At 37.5% G+C, this 21,183-nt stretch overlaps 1 protein-coding gene and 1 long non-coding RNA gene across 3 annotated transcripts in view; one reads left to right on the forward strand and one right to left on the reverse strand.

The window, feature by feature from the left end:
• Positions 1 to 8,518, forward strand: part of C2H8orf34 (chromosome 2 C8orf34 homolog) — a 165,863-nt gene extending 157,345 nt beyond the window's left edge. For both annotated transcript variants that reach the window (XM_021388264.1, XM_021388263.1), the window contains one exon: positions 7,503 to 8,518. In XM_021388264.1, coding sequence (XP_021243939.1) covers positions 7,503 to 7,510 — 8 coding nt within the window. In that variant the 3' untranslated portion in view covers positions 7,511 to 8,518. The remainder of the gene's footprint in view (positions 1 to 7,502) is intronic.
• Positions 1 to 21,183, reverse strand: part of LOC110394417 — a 68,418-nt gene that overhangs the window by 4,873 nt on the left and 42,362 nt on the right. The gene's annotated exons all lie outside the window — the stretch shown is intronic.

The following is a 21,183-nucleotide window of genomic DNA, read 5'->3' on the forward strand; positions in this document are numbered from 1 at the left end:
AGAGTCAGGCCTACAGTAGAAGTTGTTGGTTGAAACTTTTATGGGTCTACACAAATGCATTCCTGTTAGTCACATTCAGCTTTTTGCATTTGTATTCTGCTCTGATGCATTATAGCAGTACTTGGAAACATCTCTTTCAGTGTTTATGAACTTAGGGCAAAACTAGATTTTTTTCTCTGTTTAGAAACCTAGATATAAGACATTGCAAAAATGTATTAATGAATTACACACCAAGTTAATAAGAACATAATGTATGTAGTTATATATTTTCCCAGTGAATAGTAAATTCACTACAAATGCTTTTTCTTATCTCAAAAGTGAATCTGCATTCAACTTCTGGGAAACTTCATTTTGAGTTTCATTATTCTTTTGAAGAAACCTACGTATCTTTCTTTCACCAGGTATCTCAGGAGTGATAATACAAGCCAGAATAAAAAAAGTCAGCATATTGCATCTCCCCACCCTTTGTAGAGAGTGTCATGACTGTGGTGTGCTTGGGGTAAGAGGCATTTCCCAAATCTCTCCGGACAGCTCCAGGTCCACTTCAGAAGTGGAATACCAGTTGGGATTTGTGTGCTTTAAATAGAATTTCGCCAGGCCTCTTGGAAAGCCTTGGCTGGATGTCTTGCAACATTTGTAGCTGAAGCTTCACCATTTCATATAACAGATCTCTGAATATGAAAAATGAGATAGAAAACAGTTTTCTATCCTGGAAGCACTTGTATTCAGTTATTCATAGATAGTGAAACAAAAGTAGAGATTGACATTATTTCTACAAGTAGTTGCATCACTGTTGGAAAGTGAGGTGAGAGCTCAAATGCAGCCTGGGACAGTTGGAATCAGACTCAAAGTTCCTGTTTTTTGACTGAATGTGATGTTATGGCTCTACTTTGTGTCCCTTTATTTATTACTGCCTGGTATTTGGTTTAATCTTAGAAAAGTTCCCACAGAACTAAATGTTTGGAGAGAGGAATTTTTCCATTGCAGTGAGAAAAAAAATTCTCCTGTATTTCAGTGCAGAAATCTTCCAAACCTAAGGATATGAGTGTTTTTGCTACTTGCATTAGTATTATGGTGAACTTGGATTCCCAAAGAATGTATTAATGTAATACAAATGACGTGGTCATTTAAAAAAAAAAATGACATAGTGACATAGAGAATTATCAAGGTACACATTAGGTGAATTAAAAGCTAGCTCACTGAAGAATCAAGAAATAAGAGTATCTAATGGGAAGATGTAGATAAATGGGGCTCATTAGTGCCTGATAGGTTTAGATAATTGATGTAAGGGACAAGTTGAAGATATTAAATAATATGAATCCCCTGATATAGTGGCCACATTCCAGTAAAGCACACTTTATTATAACCAGATGAAATATATTTGAAACAAATGAAATATTCGTGACACCAGAGAAATATATCTGTCTCTGCTGCAGAATAATGAGACTTCGTGCTGGAAAGCAGTGACTTAATGGATTTAGGATGATCACAGATGATCATCTCAGTGTGAGCCCTTAGAATAATGCTCTAAACAAATAAGGGTAAACCATTCCTTGCATGCCTACAAAGTTAAGTAACAAAGTAATTATTCAGAATAGTATCAGCTAAAATCTGCAGTTCAAGTGTCATTAAGAAAGATTGGAATTATTTAAGAGATTACAGAAGATTAAAAGCGACCCAGCATTTGAGAAGTCTTGTTAGGAGTTCATGTCACCTAAAGGCATCCACTAGGAACTTCAGAGATGATATATGTCTGTAGATCTTTAAATAAGAAAGATTAAACTCTTCAAACTATGACAACGGAAATTGATGCTATGACCTAACAGCCAAGGGGCCTTAAGCATTGTAACCAAAAGTTGAGGGAAGTGATTAATTTGGAGTCATTAACATGAGGTGATGGGGCTTTCTAAATGACAGATGTTAATCCAGCTGGAGATTCTGGTATGCAAGTGGCCAAACTAGATGAGCACACACAATTTTTTTGCTAGTGTCTGTGAATATACTTACTCATTCTCATAAAGAGTAGCCTAGATGTGAAATTTCAGTTACTTCCCTGAGGTAGGCATATTTCCTGTTAGGCATGGATAAAGGTAAGCGTGAGTTAATGATATCTGCCTTAATTTCTTTAAAGGCTTCCTTATTTCAGTTTTAACATGTTCAAAGTAATTCGCAGTCCTCCCAGCAGTACCTGGTGAATATCACATGATTACAAACAGAAAGAGCTTGTTCTTTACAGATGAAAAATGCATTTTCTTACAAACACCAGATCATGTGCATAACTGTATTTACATGTATTCACATTTTTGTGATTTTATATTGAGGTTTATTCTAGCGATTTTAAACTGCAAAGGTTTACTTAGTTGTTTCTATTATCACAATTTAGTCCTTGGAATATAAAAACCATTTATGTGAGAAAGCAGAGAGCCTCTGGATCAAACATGTGTGGCCTATTGTAGGGTACCTACTTGAGCAGGGGGGTTGGACTCCATGATCTCTTGAGGTCCCCTTCAACCCTTGCAGTTCTGTGATTCTGTGAAGTAAAGGCTGAGTTCTTAATGATCCAAAAATATAAACTTAGAAAATATTAAGAGTTTGGATTAATACTGACCAAAATATAGATATTAATAAAATACTATATAGGCTTTATTTTCCTTGACAAAGCAAGTCAGTAGATATTGCGAACAGATTTTGTGCTTTGAAAATTTTAAATATGCATGTGACAAGAGTGGAATAGAACAGAAGAGTTCAGTTGGAAGGGACCTTCAAAGATCATCTAGTCCAACTGCCTGACCCCTTCAGGGCTAAACAGAAGTTAAAGACTGTTATTGAGGGCACTGTGCAAATACTTCTTGGACACTGACAGACACACCTGTCAGAGGGACCACCTCTCTAGGAAGCCTGTTCCACTGCTTGACCACCCTGGTGGTAAATCATTTTTTTCTTCTATCTAGTCTGGATAACTAATATTAAATGACAGTATATACCATACAGTTAAATAGATATTTTGCTTTTTTATAAATGTTATTTTTAATTCAGAAAAACTTGCAAGTGGCGTTCTAAGCTTTCAGGAAAAAAATACTAGTTATCCCAATTTTTTGAATTCTACAGAGTTCTATGTATTGTGTAAACAACCTTGGATAAATGTACAGGTAAATTCAACAGATAATTATCTATGTTCATCACTCCAAATCTGTACTGAACTTTCTTAAAATTTTGTTCAAAATAAGAATATCAACATACATTAATTTGCATACATTACAGTTAAAATATTCCTCTAGCTATACACTGATACAGCAATTATATATATTAAATAAGAACTTTTATTTGAATCACAAAGTAGTGTATGTGTTGAAACACAGGTTGTTTTATAGTATCCTAATAAAAGATTAGTCTAAAAGGTCAAAATCAAAATGATAATCTTTAGGAAAATAAAGCTTTTCTCTAACATTAGTGAAAGAATTTCAGAGAATAAAATTATGTTTCACTGACTGATCACTGACAGGCGGTTAATAAGGCTAGCTGCTTGTCTTAGTTTCAGCTGGGACAGAATTGTTTTCTTCAGAGTTTCTGGTATGATGCTTTCAGTACTATGATCCTTCCAATACTTGAAGGGAGTGTACAAACAGGAGGGGGAACGGCTGTTTACATGGGTTGATAGTGAGAGGACAAGGGGGAATGGTTTTAAGCTGAGACAGGGGAGATTTAGGTTAGATATTAGGAGGATGTTTTTCACTCAGAGGGTGGTGATGCACTGGAACAGGTTGCCCAAGGAGGTTGTGGATGCGCCATCCCTGGAGGCATTCAAGGCAAGGCTGGATGTGGCTCTGGGCAGCCTGGTCTAGTGGTCGGCGACCCTGCACTCAGCAGGGGGGTTGAAACTAGATGATCTTTGAGGTTGTTTTCAACCCAGGCCATTCTATGATTCTGTGATTCTATGCTATGTTTTGGTTCTAGGAGAAAAGCAATGTTGATAACACACTGATGTTTATAGTTATTGCTAAGCAGTGTTGTACAGCACGAAGGCTGTACCAGTTTCTCAGCTCATACTAACAAAGGGCTGGAAGGGGACAAAATTAGGGCAACTGACTTGAACTGGACAAAGGGATATTGCATAGTATATGACATGATGAAGAAGGAGAGTTTTGAAGGAGGTGGGAGTTCATTGCTCTCATTTCTGCTCACTGATCCACCTGCTGGGTTAAACCGCAACGCTGCTATTGCAAAGAAATGTAACTTTATAAGGGAAATGCAGTCTAATTTTATGTTGGTGGAGGAAATTTAAGTCACTTGATTTTGTTTTGACTACATCAGGATTTTTTAGACTGCTTTTCCAAAACACCTGCTTTGCTGTGTAACTGTAACTTAAATTAGACGTAGCTCTTTGTAAAGGTGTGCAGTGAACCACAAACTGATCTGGTTGAAATACCACTCAGCAAACATAGAATATTTTTACTCAGATAATTCAGTCCTGTGTTGTGTCTCAGCCCTGTGGATACCCTGATATTTGTGCTACGTAATTCAGGAAGAGCTATGGAGAGTATCCGAGAGTCTGACAGTAGAGGGCTGAAACTGTTTCAGCTGACTTTTCAACAAAAAAAAATGCTCAAGAAAAACGCCCCCAGGATTTTAGTAAAGACTCAAGTGATGATAACCCAATGAAGACTGTGAGGGGCACAGTCGTCCTTTGGAACTGCATCTGGCCTTAGAAGAGCATATTGATGAACTGTTCGTCTCAAGGACTACTGTACACACTTTCCAGCTGGAAGGAACTGGCCATTTCTTGTATCCTTCATACTACAGAGCATTGTAAAGAGCTAGGAATTATGCTGTTCATTTTTTTATGCCTTTCTGGATTCCTTCATTTGCCATATTGGCTGTGCGCTTTTGCTACAAAGAAGATCTTGCTGCAAACCAGAGTGTACTTTTTATTCAATTTATTTGTTGCAACTCTTTTTAAGAAATGTAGACCCCATTTGTCTTTCACCAATGCCTTCTGTGGTCATTTACAGCAGTAAAGAAGGAGCACAAAGTAGCCTTGAAGTCCTACCAAAGCAGATTTGTCATCTTCTACACCAATTTTTCACTCAGTTTAGTTGAATGCAAGTGACCCCACAAAGTGCAAGACTCAGGGAGCAGCAAGCAGTGAGTACATCTCTTTGCATTAAACAAAGCTTTGAAAGGCTCTTGATTCTGTAGCCAAATGAAGGATTTAGCAGATGGGGTCAGATTGCTACAGAAACAAACAAAAAAATAATCAGTAGAGTGACTATAATTCCAGGGTGCAAAAATGACCAGGAGGTGAAGGATCTATGAAAGAAATGTGTTTTTCTTCCTGTGCCAGTATTTTCCAAGCTCTAGAAAAAGTTAATACTCCTTATTATCTTATTGTTATGAATATGCTTTACAAGGATTAGATTTATTCTAAGCTAAAACTGTGTAAGTTCCTCCTCTATTATGAAGAGAAAGGATTTCAAACTTAAGTAGGAAAGATCTGTAATGGAAAAGGTTAAGATTTTGTAATGAACTCAGTAACTGTGACTGTTCTTGGCCCGTCAGAGATCAAGTCCATGAACGTGGAAGCAGGGAAAGAAGAGAGGAGGGCTGATCCTCAGTGTGTGGCTTCTGCTCATTTTGGTTAAATTTTGCTTGGCAATGTGAAGTACCAGTGTGAGTGTTGCAGCAGAATCTGAGGAAAGCTTATGTTCTCTGTGTTTTATTTCCCTGATCTTCAAACTGCAATGACAAAATATGATAACTGACAGCAAATCTATGAGAAATCACCAGTTAATGTTTCTAAAACATGTCACAAGTGTAGGCCCCAATTCTAATGTCTGTCTGTATTTCTTTCTCCTGTAATTTCATGAACATTAAAATGGCTGTAGTTTGTTTCAGTAATTTTACTCAAGTAAATCAGTGATGGCTTTCTGCTTATATTAACCACTTTTAAAACACTGTCATTCTCTTTTGCACTGAACTGCTCGGCATGACAGAGTGACCCATCTCGCCTACCTTCAGCTATCTAAAAATGAAGGAGTATAGTCCAGGCTATTTGTTCTCTGGAATAGAGAGAAACAAAGGAACTTCAGAGGTCATATAGAGATGTACAGTGCTGGGGGAGTGCCAGAGAATCCCTTCTCCCTGTCAGGGGGTCCTTCATCTCTTGGATCTCCAGTCTGACTCTTCTCTAGCTCATGTCAGCCAAGAGTTGACTTGGTCTTACTAATATCATTTCTTATCAGTGAAGAATTCTATAATGGTTATGAGGTAGCATAGAATATATCTTTGGCTGGCATCCCATTTCCTTCTGCAGCTAAAAAGACCACTGTCCCTGGAGTTTTTGCAGATAGCAGTCATGAGAAGAATTTGTAAATGGAACAGGCTTACATATGTTTGCTTTTCTTTTTCCACCCTTAAGACAAATTTTTTACTTAAAGATCAAACTGTGACAGTGCTTGTATCTGTGCTAAATGAAGTGTCTCCAAGGAAAACAGTTGTTAAACATTAACTATAAGTGATGAAAAAGTACATATCAAGTTAATAAAGGGTGAGAAAGATTTCCCAGGCTTTATTTCTTCTTTCTTTTTTTTCTTTTCGATGCAGAAGTGTTCATGGTATGTGGCTTATTCTGTTGAATATCAGTACAGTATCAGATATAAAATCCAGGCTTATCACCTGGCAAAGTGAAACTTGAAGGTCTTGTTCCAATGCTATCTAGTTGATTACTTGGAGATAACAGGGAATGGTTTGTTGCTGCCAAATGCTTTTAATCTCCCAAAGAGAGGTTGTGTATTTATATATACAAAAGAAGTTGAAGTTACTGATCCTAATTTCCTTCAGTGTTTAAAAATGACAAATTGAAGGCTTTTAAGGTAACTAACAGACCTTTATGCATTCAGCTGTGTAATTAAACATGGTTTGGGTGTTCATTTCCCAGTTATAACCCTGGTTTTCTAACTGGGTGCATGCAACAGGAACAGTTGCATTGTTACTTGAGTTTTTACAAACATTTGGGGAAGGAGTTGTGTTACAATCAGCAACATTTGCAAAACAATCTGCTTCAATGTGCATGTGGAAATATTTGTAAAAGCTAAATTTCCATTTTGCTTTGGGGAAACTTTTCAACTTGAACACAATCAGAAATGAAAACATTACTATCTCAGCTCACCTGATTTGTTATAGTTACCTATTATACTTAATGCATTATACAACGCTGTTCAATTTTTGCAACCACTTAGCATTATTATTACAAGGAAGAGGCAGAAAACCCTTTAAAACACTGACTAATGGGAACAAAAAATATAACTAAAGAAGCTCTGGTTTGCTTCTGAATATTTTAGTAATGAAGAAAAATAGAGATTCATCAAAATCCACATTGCTTATTTAACTGTGAGTTCAGCATTATGGAAAACTTTTACAAAATGCAAGCACAATGAATTTCCATTTTATCATATTTTTCTGTACATTTTAGCCCTAATTTCTGTGTTTTCTTTTTGATTTCACAGGTTTGTGAAATCAGTGGGATTGTTGAAGAACAATTTAATAAAAACAAAAGTACAATGATCAAAACCACCTGAAAATTTGCTTTAGTTTATACATAATAATTTTAAATGAAGTTATTTTTCTAGTATCAGCAGTACATAAGGGGAACAACTGTGATATGTGGATGCTGTAATGCACTAAATCAGTTTGCTTAGTGTAGTCCAATGGCCTTAGGAAAGAAGAGTAGCTGTCACCTTTTAGTATAATTTTACTATAATGTTTTTGTTTAGTTTTTACCCCTGTTATTTTGGATTGGCATTTGATAAACTAAATTCTGCCTGACCAAAATAAACTTTGCCTAGAGATTGTATGTATTTTAGCTCATCTAAGGTTTTCTACTCCTTATATTTTTGTAAGCTTTGCTCTTTTTTAGATTAACAGACATGAAAGTATTTGCCCACATCTGCCAATCTGTATGTCCCATTCAGGTCTCACAGAGAACTGGCTGTTTGCTCATAGTCACCTGCAGAGAGAGGGCAGGGGGGAGTGAGTGAAAGAGTGTGTGTGGGGAGCAGGAATGGGTGTTGCCTGTGTCACATAGCTTTGTTGTATTGAGTTTATCTACTTTGATCTTTAAAACAAATAAGGACTCTGTTAAAAAGGGAATGTATCAACAAGGAGTGGAGCATGCATGCAAAAATAAAATATCTAAAGGAATTTCATATATAGAATAAAACACGATTTACCCATATGAGTTACTGAAATAAATCTGCTGTTCAAAATAAGCTGATGTATGCTGTATGCTTGGAAATTTAGAAGATGCTTTGGCACAGACATCAAATGAAGGGATGTGACAGTTGCATTTACTGATTCCATTTATGTATCTGTTAATTCTGTTAAGTGTGTTTTCAGTTTCCTTTGTCTTCAATTATGTACAATTGGTTCCTGTATCTTAGACAAAATGATATAATGAAATTGCTTGCAACTATTAAAAACAGAATATAACAGATCATCTATTTGTCTAAGGAATAAAAATGAATTCTCTGTCATGTGTGTTTCATAGCGTGAACTTTTTTCCCTGTCTCTCATTGAGTGCTAGCACAAAAAGTGTCTGGTTATGCTTAGGGATAAGCAACTGAAATGGAGGATCTGATTGTGCTGAGCTGGCTCTTGCTGTACATATCATCGTTGTGTAGACATCCTTTGTGTGAAATGTTTAGCATACTGGAACCACATGGGAATAGTCCCTTGAAGATCATTGCAGAGTGGGTCTTCATTAATTAGTCATCAATAAAGAAAATTTATTTGGTTGTGTATATTTTCAACACATATTTGCATATTTGAGAGTATGTTAGTACTGCGTCCAGGCCTGGGGCACCCAGTACAAAAAAGACACAGAGCTCTAGAAATGGGTCCAGAGGAGGGCCACTGAGATGATCAGAGGGCTGGAGCACCTCTTCTATGGAGAAAGGTTGAGGGAACTGGGCTTGTTTAGCTTGGAGAAGAGAAGGCTCTGGGGAGACCTCATTGTGGCCTTCCAATACTTGAAGGGAGCGTATAAACGGGGGGGAACGACGGTTTACGTGGGTGGATAGCGATAGGACAAGGGGGAATGGTTTTAAACTAAGACAGGGGAGATTTACGTTAGATATTAGGAGGAATTTTTTCACTCAGAGGGTGGTGATGCACTGGAACAAGTTGCCCAGGGAGGTTGTGGATGCCCTGGACCTGGAGGCATTCAAGGCAAGGCTGGATGTGGCTCTGGGCAGCCTGGTCTAGTGGTTGGCGACCCTGCCTGTGGCAGGAGGGGTTGAAACTAGATGATCTTTGAGGTCCATTCAACCTAGGCCATTCTATGATTCTGTGACTTCATTGATAAGTTATAGTTGGTCAGTTTGCAGTAAAGCATTCTTGTGAAACTACTTATAGTTCCAGTAGTTATAGCAATAGTTCTGTGTTACATTCTTCCATAGTGACCTGCATTTCATGCTTTGCACTTTTCATTAGTGTCAAGGCAGATATGCCTTTTTTTTTTTTTCTAATAGTTTCCATTATTTACTGAAATTATGATCATATTTAATCCCTGGGAAAAAATCTCATTGACTTTGATGGAACTAAGATTGCTCATATTTTGAGAAAGAAATCAGAATTTGGCAGCATCTTAATTCTAGAAGTTCTTGCAAGCTAGAATACTTGAAATAGAAATCGGGCTGAGTAATGCAGAGGAATTTGGTTAGGAACATGTCTATTTTTATATTTTTTTTTAATTCTAATTTTATTATGTGTCCTGAAACATAAGACAACCTTTATGGAGGAAGGCAAAATATAAATCCTGCTCCTGTTCTTCAGTTACAGATACAGTGTGCACCATCAACTCTCGGAATAATTGGTAACTTTACAAGTGTGAAATGTATGTAAGTGTGGCAGGATGGTTTGACCTTTGTGTGGTTCAGCTATAAAAGCAGTGAAGTCTTGGACTCTTGAGAGCTGCCTGTTCTGGGGGCTGGCTTTTTTTCTAGGACACTTTTTAAGCTGAAGAGTGGAGGATAAACAATGAAAAATGAGGCTTTCCTCCCACCCCCAAACTAAAGCATACAGAAAATTCCACGTCATTTTTTTGTTTTAGCTCTCATGAGACTTGAATGATCTCATGATTATTTAACACTTGTGGTTGGCAGTACTCCCTCTAAAGTGTATGGCAAGCGATTTTGGCTGATCCTCTCTCTCAGCCCAGCAACCACTGCTGGCATTGTAGAGGAGAAGCAGCCACCTGGTGCCTTGACTGCAAACAAGCTGGAAATGAAGCTCCAAGGAAGGACTGAGATGTGCTTAATAGAAAACAAGCAGCTGGGCTTAGGGGCTGGGGAGCATAAACAGCAGCTGGGAAGGCTGTGCAGAAAGACAGTGTGATAAACTTGTTTTCACCTTTGAGCTGTGGGAAGCTTTACTCATTTTCAGTTTGACCTTTTTGGCTTCAGGAAGCAGTTTCCATTTGTCAGTTGCTTATGGAATAAACTCTGCCTCGTTGGTGCCTAATTGAATTGAGAGTCAGCTGTGTGAGTTCGTGTGGATGGTTCTACAGTTTGTTTGGTAAGAGTATCAAGGTAGTTTTGCTTTGTTTTTGACTGCACCAGGCACTTCAAAGTCATAGTTCAGTACAAGCTATGTAGAAATGTACTTCTCTTTATCTGTAGGAAACAGAGTAGATTTAGTGGTTTTTAGAAAGATACTTCATGAGTCATTGCTGATGCTATTCAGTTACTGCTTTTTGATGGTAAAAGAGCCACAATAAACAGATATATATTTTTTTCCTAGCCATATGTTTACATCTTTGTTTTTAAAACCATTTGCTAATGCGGTGATGTAGGGAAACTGTATTCTCAATGGTACTTGTTAATGAAAAAAATTAAAACATTGTGTCTCAGTATATGAAAATGCATGTAGCTTGTCTAATAAACAGCTGTCCTTCTATCAAATGCCAATTGTATATATATAAAAAAGGTTGTTATTGCCATATGAGTTTCTGTTGCTTCTTTTTTAGAACTTCATACCTTTGATACATTATCTGGGAAATCATAAAAACAACCTTACTATCTCTATTCATTCCATTAATACAATGATAGTAATAGCTTTCCTTCTCTACTGCTCATATCAAGTAACTTCATCGCTTGACAGACTTAATGGAATGACTGTCTGGCTCTTAGATTTGAAGGCCCAGTTGAGGGAGAAATGGGGAAGAAATTTTCTTTGCAGAAGTTGTTCAAATAAAACAATTACTTTTGGAATATTATGCAGTGGGAAATTTATCTGAGAAAATCCTTATCTTGAAAATTTAAGCAGTAATTTAAAACCACTTACATAATAAACAGCTGTACTGTGCATATACAGTATTAACAAAAGCTTCTGGCCCTGTGGGAATATAATTCCTAAAAATATATATTTATTTGCAGTTTAGATCTCTTTCAAAAGAGAGAAGGAGATTTTTCTCCTGCTCCTTGGTGTATTGCTTCAGTTATGTCTATATTTTAGATACAGAGATAACCAGCTAAAAGCAGGAGAAATCTTCTCTTCTTAGAGATGTAAGAAGAAAATGAAAGCTAACTCACACATGTATATGATAATGTTGTTTCATTGCTCTGGCTGTATGTGGACATGCTTTATATTTAATCACATGAACTATTAATGTAAAATACTGAAAAGCCTTTACGGGATAGGTTCCAGTAACATGGAGTTGTCTGCAGCAACAATACTAACCCTGAAGTTCATGCTTTGAATAGCTTTCTATGCCTAGTTCCAGGCTACTTCCCATTAAAAAAAAAAAAAAAAAAAAATCTGTGTTTGGAGGCAGGAAACTCTTCCTATGCTTACTGAAGTTTGGTACCCCTTTGCCCTTGGCCATGGATGGAGCCTACTCTGGATTAGGCCATAGCTAGTTTTCTAGATACCATTTAGATGCATGTACCTTGTTTTGTAGATGTTTTTGACTTTCATAGTTTTAGATGAAAGTGCAAAAACTTAGAATTAATCCAGTAAAGTTTAAATAGACCACTGGTTTGACAACATTAGATAGCCTGGATATTGCTGAAATATTACAGAATCATAGGGATTGGAAGGGACTTCTGGAGATCATCTAGCTCAACCCTCCTGCTAAAGCATGTTCCCCATGGTAAGTCATATGGGAAAGCATGTAGGCAGGTTTTGAATATCTCCAGAAAAAAAGACTCCACAACCTCTCTGGGCAACTTGTTCCTGTGCTCTGTCGCTCTCAAAGACTTTCTTCCTCGTGTTCAGATGGAATATTCTTTGTTCCAATTTGTGAGCATTGCTCCTCGTCCTGCCGCTGCACACCACCAAAAAGAGCATGGCCCCATCCACTTGATCTCCCCTCAGTCTTCTCTTCTCGAGGCTGAATAGTCCCAGGTCTCTTGTTCTTTCCTCGTATGGGAGATGTTCCAGGCCCCTCGTCATCTTTGTTGCTCTCCACTGTATTCTCTCCCTGTCTTTCTTGAACTGAGAAGCCCAGAACTGGACCCAGCACTCCAGATGTGGCCTCACCAGGGCAGAGTAGAGGGGGAAGATCACCTCCTTCAACCTGCTGGCCATGCTCTTTTTAATGCACTCCAGGATCCCATTGGCCTTCTTGGTCACAAGGGCACACTGCTGGCTCATGGTCAACCTGCTGTTCAGTAGGACTCCTAAGTCTTTATCCACAGAGGTCCTCTCCAGTGAGTCAGCCCCTGACCTGTACTGATGCATGCAGTTATTCCTCCCCAGGTGCAAAACTCTACATCTGCCCTTGTTCAACCTCATCAGGTTTCTCTCTACCCAACTCACTGGCCTGTCCAGGTCTTGTTGAATGGCAGCACAGCTTTCTGGTGTTCCCACCAAAGACATCTAAAGCAAACCACTGAAGAGACACCACAGGAAAGCAAACATAAACAGGTCCTCTTTAACTTGACTGCTGAGCTTCTGATCTAACCAGGGTCTTCCCCTCCCAGAAATGTGCGTATGTTAGCCTACAGAGGAAGTGTAATAGGAAGTGGATCTGGAAAGGGCCTCAAGGTATCATTTAGTTGCTAACCCTGTGACAGCATAACTCCAGTAAAACCATTTCTGACAGCTTTTTGTCTAATCTGTTTAGAGAATGTCTGGAGATGGAGAATCCAGAGTCAGGCAACCCCTAATTCTTTCTTATGTTTATCTTTGAAAATCACATACCCAGGTGCTTGTGCTTTTGCTTGACAGTGGTTTCTCAGGACATGATCTTCCCCTTTGAATGCATTCTTCACTTCTTAACTGCTTGCGTATTGTTTCAGTTCTGATAACATTGAATTCAGATGCCAGGCAAAGCAACATAGTAGAATATTGGACATGTAGAATCTTTTGAATTTTTAAAATGATTTAAATGGGTCAGAATTTCTTGCAGGAGTTACAGACGTATGTACTGAAGAAGCATTTTTGCAGATCATCACATGTGACAGGCACTGACAGCAGGATTTGTGCTCTGCAGGGTGCCTGTGTTGGTGCTCTGCAGGGTGCCTATGTTGCTGCTCTGAGAAGTCCTGCTTTTGCACTAGAAAACACATGTGATGAACCAGCAAAGGGTCATTCAAACCTGTGTGCCTCAGTCATTATAGCAGTCTCCAAGAAGTGCAGGAGGAATTCATGAGTGAATTTCAAAAACTTGCCAAAATACTCCCTGGGGCCTGATAAGCACCATAATTTAAAATCTCTCTGTAAATGCCTCCAGAAATCATTCAGTTCCTCCTGATGTGTGTAATCCAACACCTACACACTCACAATTCCAGGTTTAATAAAGTGTGGGGCCCTTTGGCTGAGATTCCAAAGCAACTTTTACTTCCTATCCCCCCAGGTGATGCTGCATTTCTGTGTCCAGAACATGTTATCTGCTGTTGACTGTTCATCTGGACGTGGATCTTGCAGAATTTTAAATATTTTCCTATGAGTATGTGTTGAAAACATCTCATGGTCTTGCCTGGGGTCCTGTGATACATAGGCCTTCTGGGAGAGACTGTAGCATCAATCTCATCCATAATTCTCTGTCTGCTCTACCCAAAGACAGTAAGCTATGTAAAGGACAGAGCTAAGCTTTTCAGGTCACAACACAGTCAGAACTCCAGATAGAGATGTAGACTCGCTATTTTCTTTTAAAAGCAATTCATTCACAATATGACAAATTAAACTTCAAAATTAAATCTACTGTCACTTGTTCTGTAAACTAAATATTTGCAGAAAATAATACAATGTTCAAATTCTGGAACACTGATTTTTCAGCTTTCAGAATAAGTTTAGCTCATTTAAGAAAAGTAAATTTTGTAGCCTATAGTCTTTAAAAGTATGAGACAATGAATTCAGGAATGTTAGAAATTTTATTCTTATACATCTACATCTATATGAAGTATCTCTGTCAGAATGGTTTATATCGATGTAAAGAAAAAAGAAAAAAAAAATCTCCCCCAAACCAATATCTGTTCTCTTCCACTTATAGGATAAACAACACCTGAAAAACTCTTCATAATAATTTTAACACCCTTACTGGTGATTCTGAAAACTGAAATCCATAATAAGTGTCATGCAAAGTGGGCCTTATCTGTTGTATACCTGACAGCCTTATCCCTTGCGAAAATACAGTAGGAAATTACCAGTACAAAAGAATAAGCTGTACAGAGAATATGGGTTTTTGACATGGATTTTTGCTTGATTTCAACATCTAATGTAATCATATCGTATCATTCTTTTGGCTACACTGTTTACCTGCCTTTTGTATTTTTGTGCTCTATGGTAAGTTTAGTTATCAAAGAAGTGCATTGGCCTACTATGATAGAGACACTGAGATAAAGTTTTATCCTTGTATCCTACTGATACAGAGGAAATGCTTCTATAGACCTGTGTTGGATGGTATTCACTTCCATAACACAGTTTTTGCTACATCTACTAGGATGGTCTTCCATTAAGTATAATAATAAATTCTTTGTTCAAAAAGCCAACTCCTTATTGTTTTGTGAAAAGCTCCAAACTGCCCTATTGTCTTTGGAAAATGAGAATTGGGTTCTTTGTTAGTCAAACTTGTTCAAGCAGGGTGTGGTCTCCTAGCAGTTCCATCCTCCTGGCATAATGAACGATTATCCCCATCCTTGCTGTTGCTTCCAGCAGCATCTGCACTATATGGTGGAGTCCCGACTCCTGCAATCTTTATATTATATGAGCTTGGAAGCCATCCAGTTTTTTTCTTGGACATTTATTAAATATCATATGAAAGTTTTAATCATTCTTTTTGAACTATTTCTTTTGGGGGTAGGAGAACTTTGACATAGATTAATTACAGGGCTACAGTTTTTCCATTAGGAATATCTTTCCACTGCCCGCTTATTAAATACTGTTTGAAGTACTTAATTGAGGTGGCTTCTCTAATCCAAATTTAGCATTTCTGAGAGGCAATACTAGTTTTTCCTCCTAGTAATTATAATCTACTGCTACCATGGGATTTTGTGGTGAGTTAGGGTGATAACTGAGACAGAACTGAAACTTAAGTTGGCTCAATTTACAAAGGGTGCTTAGGGGCAAGGAGCATCTTTAGGTCATCCCTCTGCCACCTCCTGCCCCCAACTCTTTTAATATATTGCTTACTGAAGTGGAACACAGCTGTTTGTTTCTTTCAGCGTGAGGGATAAGAGTGCATGGATTTATGTTTCACTGGTACCTTGACAAGGAGGAAATACTCCCCTTCCACCCCTCGGGATATTTCTTTCCAAGGGGAAGCTGAGATCCTTCTTTCCAGTTTTACCTTTTGGTCTGAATGCAACTATGACAGACTTTTTAAGAATGCTTAAGACACTTTAAGATTTGAACTAGCTAAAATTTGAACTAATGCAGCACAGACAAGAATTGTATGTTATTATTTTCCCCATTTTTTTCATAGTTAAGAATTTTGGGCAAAATATGGACCAAAGCCACTGGATTTCAAATTAATTAGACAGCACTGACATGGTGCTGTGAGTTCAGCTTGCTGCTCAGGCTTTACTGATTGCCATACTTTCTTCCCTTGCTGATCATGTCATAGGTCTGTGACTGCCTACTGTGCAGCCTGAATTATTTTTATTTTTAAATAAAAGCTGGTGAAGTAAAACAACTATTATTTTGAGTGAGAAAAACACATTTCTATTAAAATATTTTGGAACGCCAAGGATAAGATTATGGACAAACTACTATTTACCTTATTTCTTTTTTTGACAGAATATCATCACAAAATCTTGAATTTTGTTTATGGTGTTGTATTTCTTCAGATTTAACAAAAACATTTCAGGAAAAGGGGGGGCTTTTAAGAAAAATTTTTTCTACTTGCTAAGATTCATCTTATATTTGTTACTGTGAGTTTTATATCTCTGTGTCCATTTATCTGTTTATGTCTATACCATAGCATTGAATGAATTAACCACATGAGAAACAAACTTCTCTTTCAGCATGTTAGATTCAGTATCATCTTTGGATTTTAATATTTTATGATGGTGTATTGCTTTTAGAGAATCTGAATTTTATTATATGAAACAGTTTCATAGATTCATCAATAAAAAATCCCCCCCTTTTCCATTTTGTATGCCAAGAACTGGCCTGCATTTTAATTTCATTATGATGTCATATAAATACTGCAGTGTTTTGGTTTATTGTCTTCGTGATTTTTCACTATTGGAAAAGTTTCACCATTCAGTTAACTGTCAGATTTAATTTTCTCCTTAGCCAACGAAGATTTAACACTCTGAGAGGCTGGTGAGAATTTTTCAGAGACTGTTCTGCATTCTTCTTCAATGACAAATAAGTAGTCTTAATTTATGTTTGTATTTCTTAGTAGGAAATCACGTGCTTGCTGGTAAGAGGAATTTTCTGGGCTTTCCATGTTTGTGTGCTTCTTTTGATTACTGGAATGAATGGCATGGCATTTACCTGCACATATATAGCTGAGTTTCAGATGATCTGTGACAACCTATGAGGGTCTAATAGTTTTTCACAGGTCCTGAGGTCCTTTAGATATAGGCACCTGTTGGCATTTGCCATCTGTAAGAGACTGAAGGGCCATGACTTTTGTCCTGAGCTGACAAGGTTTTGTCTTTTCCTTCCTTTCAGTGCTCCAAATTCTTCAAATTCCTTTCCTTTGAAGCTGTTGTAATGGCTTTTATGCTATACCATTTTTTTTCCTCTTACAGGTCTATCTTCAGTGTGCGGCTTGCCACATGGAGCATTTCTTTTTGCATGCATGGAGTGCTCTATTGTTGCTGTAGGTCTTCTCAGCTCTGTGTTCAGAGAGAAAGGTTTGTGTGTGTGTGTGCTGGGAAGCAAAGGGAGTTTGCCCATGTGTGTTTCTGTACTGCTGTATGCACATATGAATGTTTCTGTATACCTGTGTATTGTAGCCTTTTGGAACAAGTGGAACTGGGTGAGTGTCTCTGCAGCCCAGGATGGGAGGTCTTTGTATTGCTCCCAGTGAATATCTGAACTTGCCCAAGTGCTTGGTCATGTGTTTTTGAAGGCCCCATGCTCATACTTGTGCCAGGCTACCTTGGCACTGGGAACTGAAGCCCCTCTTGAGTAAGCAGATTACTGGAGAGTTTGGGAAACGAAGAGATCCTCACGGAAACCCTTTGAAGCCCTCTAAAACATGTCTTCTCATTGTTCCCTTGCTGTGTTGACAGCACTAAGAATCGTCTGTGGTCATCAGACGCTGGTGTCCCAGGAGGGTGTCCTGTTACTGCCACAAGTTGAACGTTCTTGTCTTAGGTTGAGAACAGCCTTAAATCCAAAAGAGAGAGGTGTTGCTTCTGCTCTTAAAATGATACAATTCAGTGTCATTTGTGGTGCTGCAAGGCAGCTTTCCAGTTCTGGACAGGACTGTGAGGCGGCATTTTAAAAATGCTCTCTGAAAACCACCTGTTTGTGGGTGGCTAGATGGCAGCGTGCTGAAATGCTGTAGAAACTGCTTCACTCTGTCCCACGACTTGACTTATAGACAATATTTGCTGAAATACAGCCTTGACCTGCAGAGCTTTGAAACTTGCCTTTTACTTTGTGTCTTCTGTAGAAAGAGGCAACAATTTTCTCTTTTTTGAGGAAAAGAATAGTTATGCATGTGGAAAGAGATCCTGTACATTTATAAAATGAAGAAATAATTTTATCAACAGCAGTGGAAAGGAATATTCATTACACAAAGAGGACTGATGCTCACCAGTGTATTATACAGGATTCTAAATTTATTACACACTTTTCAGTTTTTCTGTTTTTAAAAATCCTTTTTGATATGATTTAATTTTCCTGTAGTGAAATATTGGCAAATTTAAACTTTCCTTATTGCTTGTATTGATTTGCAGTTGAAATTGTTGATTTAATAAAATATTCCCTTTATGTGTTTTTATGAAGTTTTCTATTCCACAGAATAACTTGGAGTGACTGGCATATTGGCATACTTCAGAATAATGAGAGTTAGTTAGAGCTAATGTACAAGACTATGGAAAAAGGTAGAATAAATAGATAAATAAAATGTTTAATCTACCACTGTAAAATTTAATATATTTTTGTGTGTGGGTTGGGAAATTACTTTCTGAGCTGTAGCCCAGTGCAAAAAACAAAACAAGTAGTGGCCTTTGACCTTTTTGGAAAGTGACTGTGTATTTCCAGTGGTGACAGCCAACACTATTGTTTGATTTATAGCAGAGCAACTTCCATTTAATATTGACCATATGGCAATTTTCACCACCTACATTGTTCAAGACCTATGTCAGTAGCACACAAAACAGCAAACCTTTTTCCCAGGCAACTCCACGAAGACAGAGGTTGCTGCATTGTGGCATATTGATTGATAGCACAAAGCAGTGATAATTAGATCTCTCTGAATTCTGTATAAGTGGACTCTTTGCTTCTGAAGCTTATTCAATTATTTTGACAATATTGAATTATCAAATATGCCAACTTCTTTTCAAACTGCATATTTGAAATACGTGATGACAAAAAGGTGTCACGGAAAAGAAAATTACATAATATAGCCCATAGTCTTATTTTAATTTATATTAAGAGATAATTTTAGTTTATGCAAGAAATGGATGTGGAGGGTGAGGGGAATATTACTAAGAATCCTTGACACTATACCTTACATCTTCAGATAAGAACATTCCAGACATTTTACAATAAAATTTTCCTCCTTGTTTTTCTTTTTACAGTTCTAGTTGCTGTGCTGCATGCTGGAACAAAACTGAAGGTAGGAGCACTTAGTCTAAAATTTGGAGAGGAAAGTGTTTTGATTTGCAGAAACACCATTTTTGGAATTCTTGCAGGTCAGGGACTTTCCTGATGTGGGATTGCAGGAGGGTGTTGTCTTAAGAGTGAAAGGAGGCCAGTTTGGTAACTTATTGTACTCAAGCTATTTATACATTGGTTCCATGTTCCAGTGAAAAAGGAAATTCTTTGTTCCATCACTAGACATGCCAGACATCTTTATGTGGATACATGCTACTCATGTATTTGTCCCTGTTTGGAATTTTTTTTTGCCAAAAATGTGTGTAGAGCTCTGCCCTTCAGTTGACTCACTCAGTATGATTCTACTGAGTACGTAAAGCTTTGTGAGCTAGACATGACAGTTTCACAGAGGCTGTTTAGCATCTAGCTCTGAAAATTTTTCCAGTTTGACTATTTAATGGCCAGTATGTGCATCATCAGGCCATCAGAGCCTGTTCTGTTGATACTGGATCTACGCCAGCTGTGAAACTATCCCCTCCCTTCTGCCAAAGTTAATGTTTCCTGGGCTGTGTGCTGACCAAGGTCAATATAAGCTGAAAACTAACCATTGACTTTTGTCAATCCTCTTCAGCCAGATTCTCAATCTCCTGATATTTTCATTTGAACCAGCTCCAGGTTTCTGTAAACATCAGTCCTTTCTAGGATCCAAGATATAGAATTCATGACTGCATTATAGGTATATGGAATTGGGATTGAAGGATGGCAGGGAGAAATGTCAATCCAGTATAAACCAACAGTACATACAGATAAACAGTAAAACCATATGTGGACAAAATGGTCAGTACACCTTCCTTAAGACTGCCATCTGGTCACAGTTTCTTTTGCAAACAATTTTGAACTTCCATTGACTGTACAAGGAGTTCTGTTAGGTGCTTTCTGTTCTTGGAATGGAATGGAATGCTTCCGTAATGTAAATTGGAATTAAGCGATAAGAGAGAGAGAAGGCTTAAAACATGTTTACTGTGTCTGTGATGAGAACGGATTGCTGTGATGATAGAGCAGGAGGAAAAGTAAGTTCTGGGGAGGACATGAGCAGTAATTTTTCTAGTCAAGGAGAAGATAAGTAAGCCAACCCAATGGAAAAAGAATACATATGTTCAATGTACTGTACACTTTTTTGCAAACTACTTTAGGGAACTTGCTTTGGCAAGAGGATTAGACTTGATCTGCAGAGGTCCCTTCCAACCACTACGGTTCTATGATTCTGTATGTGAACTCCTCCTACCTCAAGAATGGTAATTAAGTTTAATTGTACACTGCCTCAGTCTCAGTAATACTCAGTATCCTTTTTAGACATTCAGTATAACATTTATGTTATCTTCTTTTTCCTCTTTTTTCTTCATTCTTATTCCTTCCTCAGTTAAATACTTTCTTTAGATATACTCCTTTGGTTGTGCATTCATTTCAGCCACATCAAATCATAATGGTTTGCTTTAATATTATCTGTAATTGTATACATTTAGTCATTTTACAAATATTGAGTTCTTTTGTTAAAAGAACCTGTCAGATACTTGTCGATTTCTTCAGACTCCTAAATATATGACTTTTAAATGTGTACTATTTAAAGTATTGCTTATGTTTTGTTTCATATTAAAGCAGGCGATACAGATTTTTAAGGCATTCTGCCCACATTTTGAAAAAAGCAATAATTTATTCTTGGAAAAAGAATCTTAAATTCTACCCAAGTAAATACCAAATTTTGCTTGTATAAATGGAATATACGCTGCTTTCTATGCTGAATATCAGTATTTACTGGCTGCAGAAATGACAATACCATGACAATAATGAACAAATAAATAAACTTTTTTTTTTTCTAGTTCTTTGCAATCATCTATCCTTTACAATCAGGTAATAGCCACTTTTTACTGCTGTTGATGGAATCAACTGATTAGAAGAATATAGTCC

Source organism: Numida meleagris, chromosome 2 (genome assembly GCF_002078875.1).
Source record: "Numida meleagris isolate 19003 breed g44 Domestic line chromosome 2, NumMel1.0, whole genome shotgun sequence".
NCBI lineage: Eukaryota > Metazoa > Chordata > Aves > Galliformes > Numididae > Numida > Numida meleagris.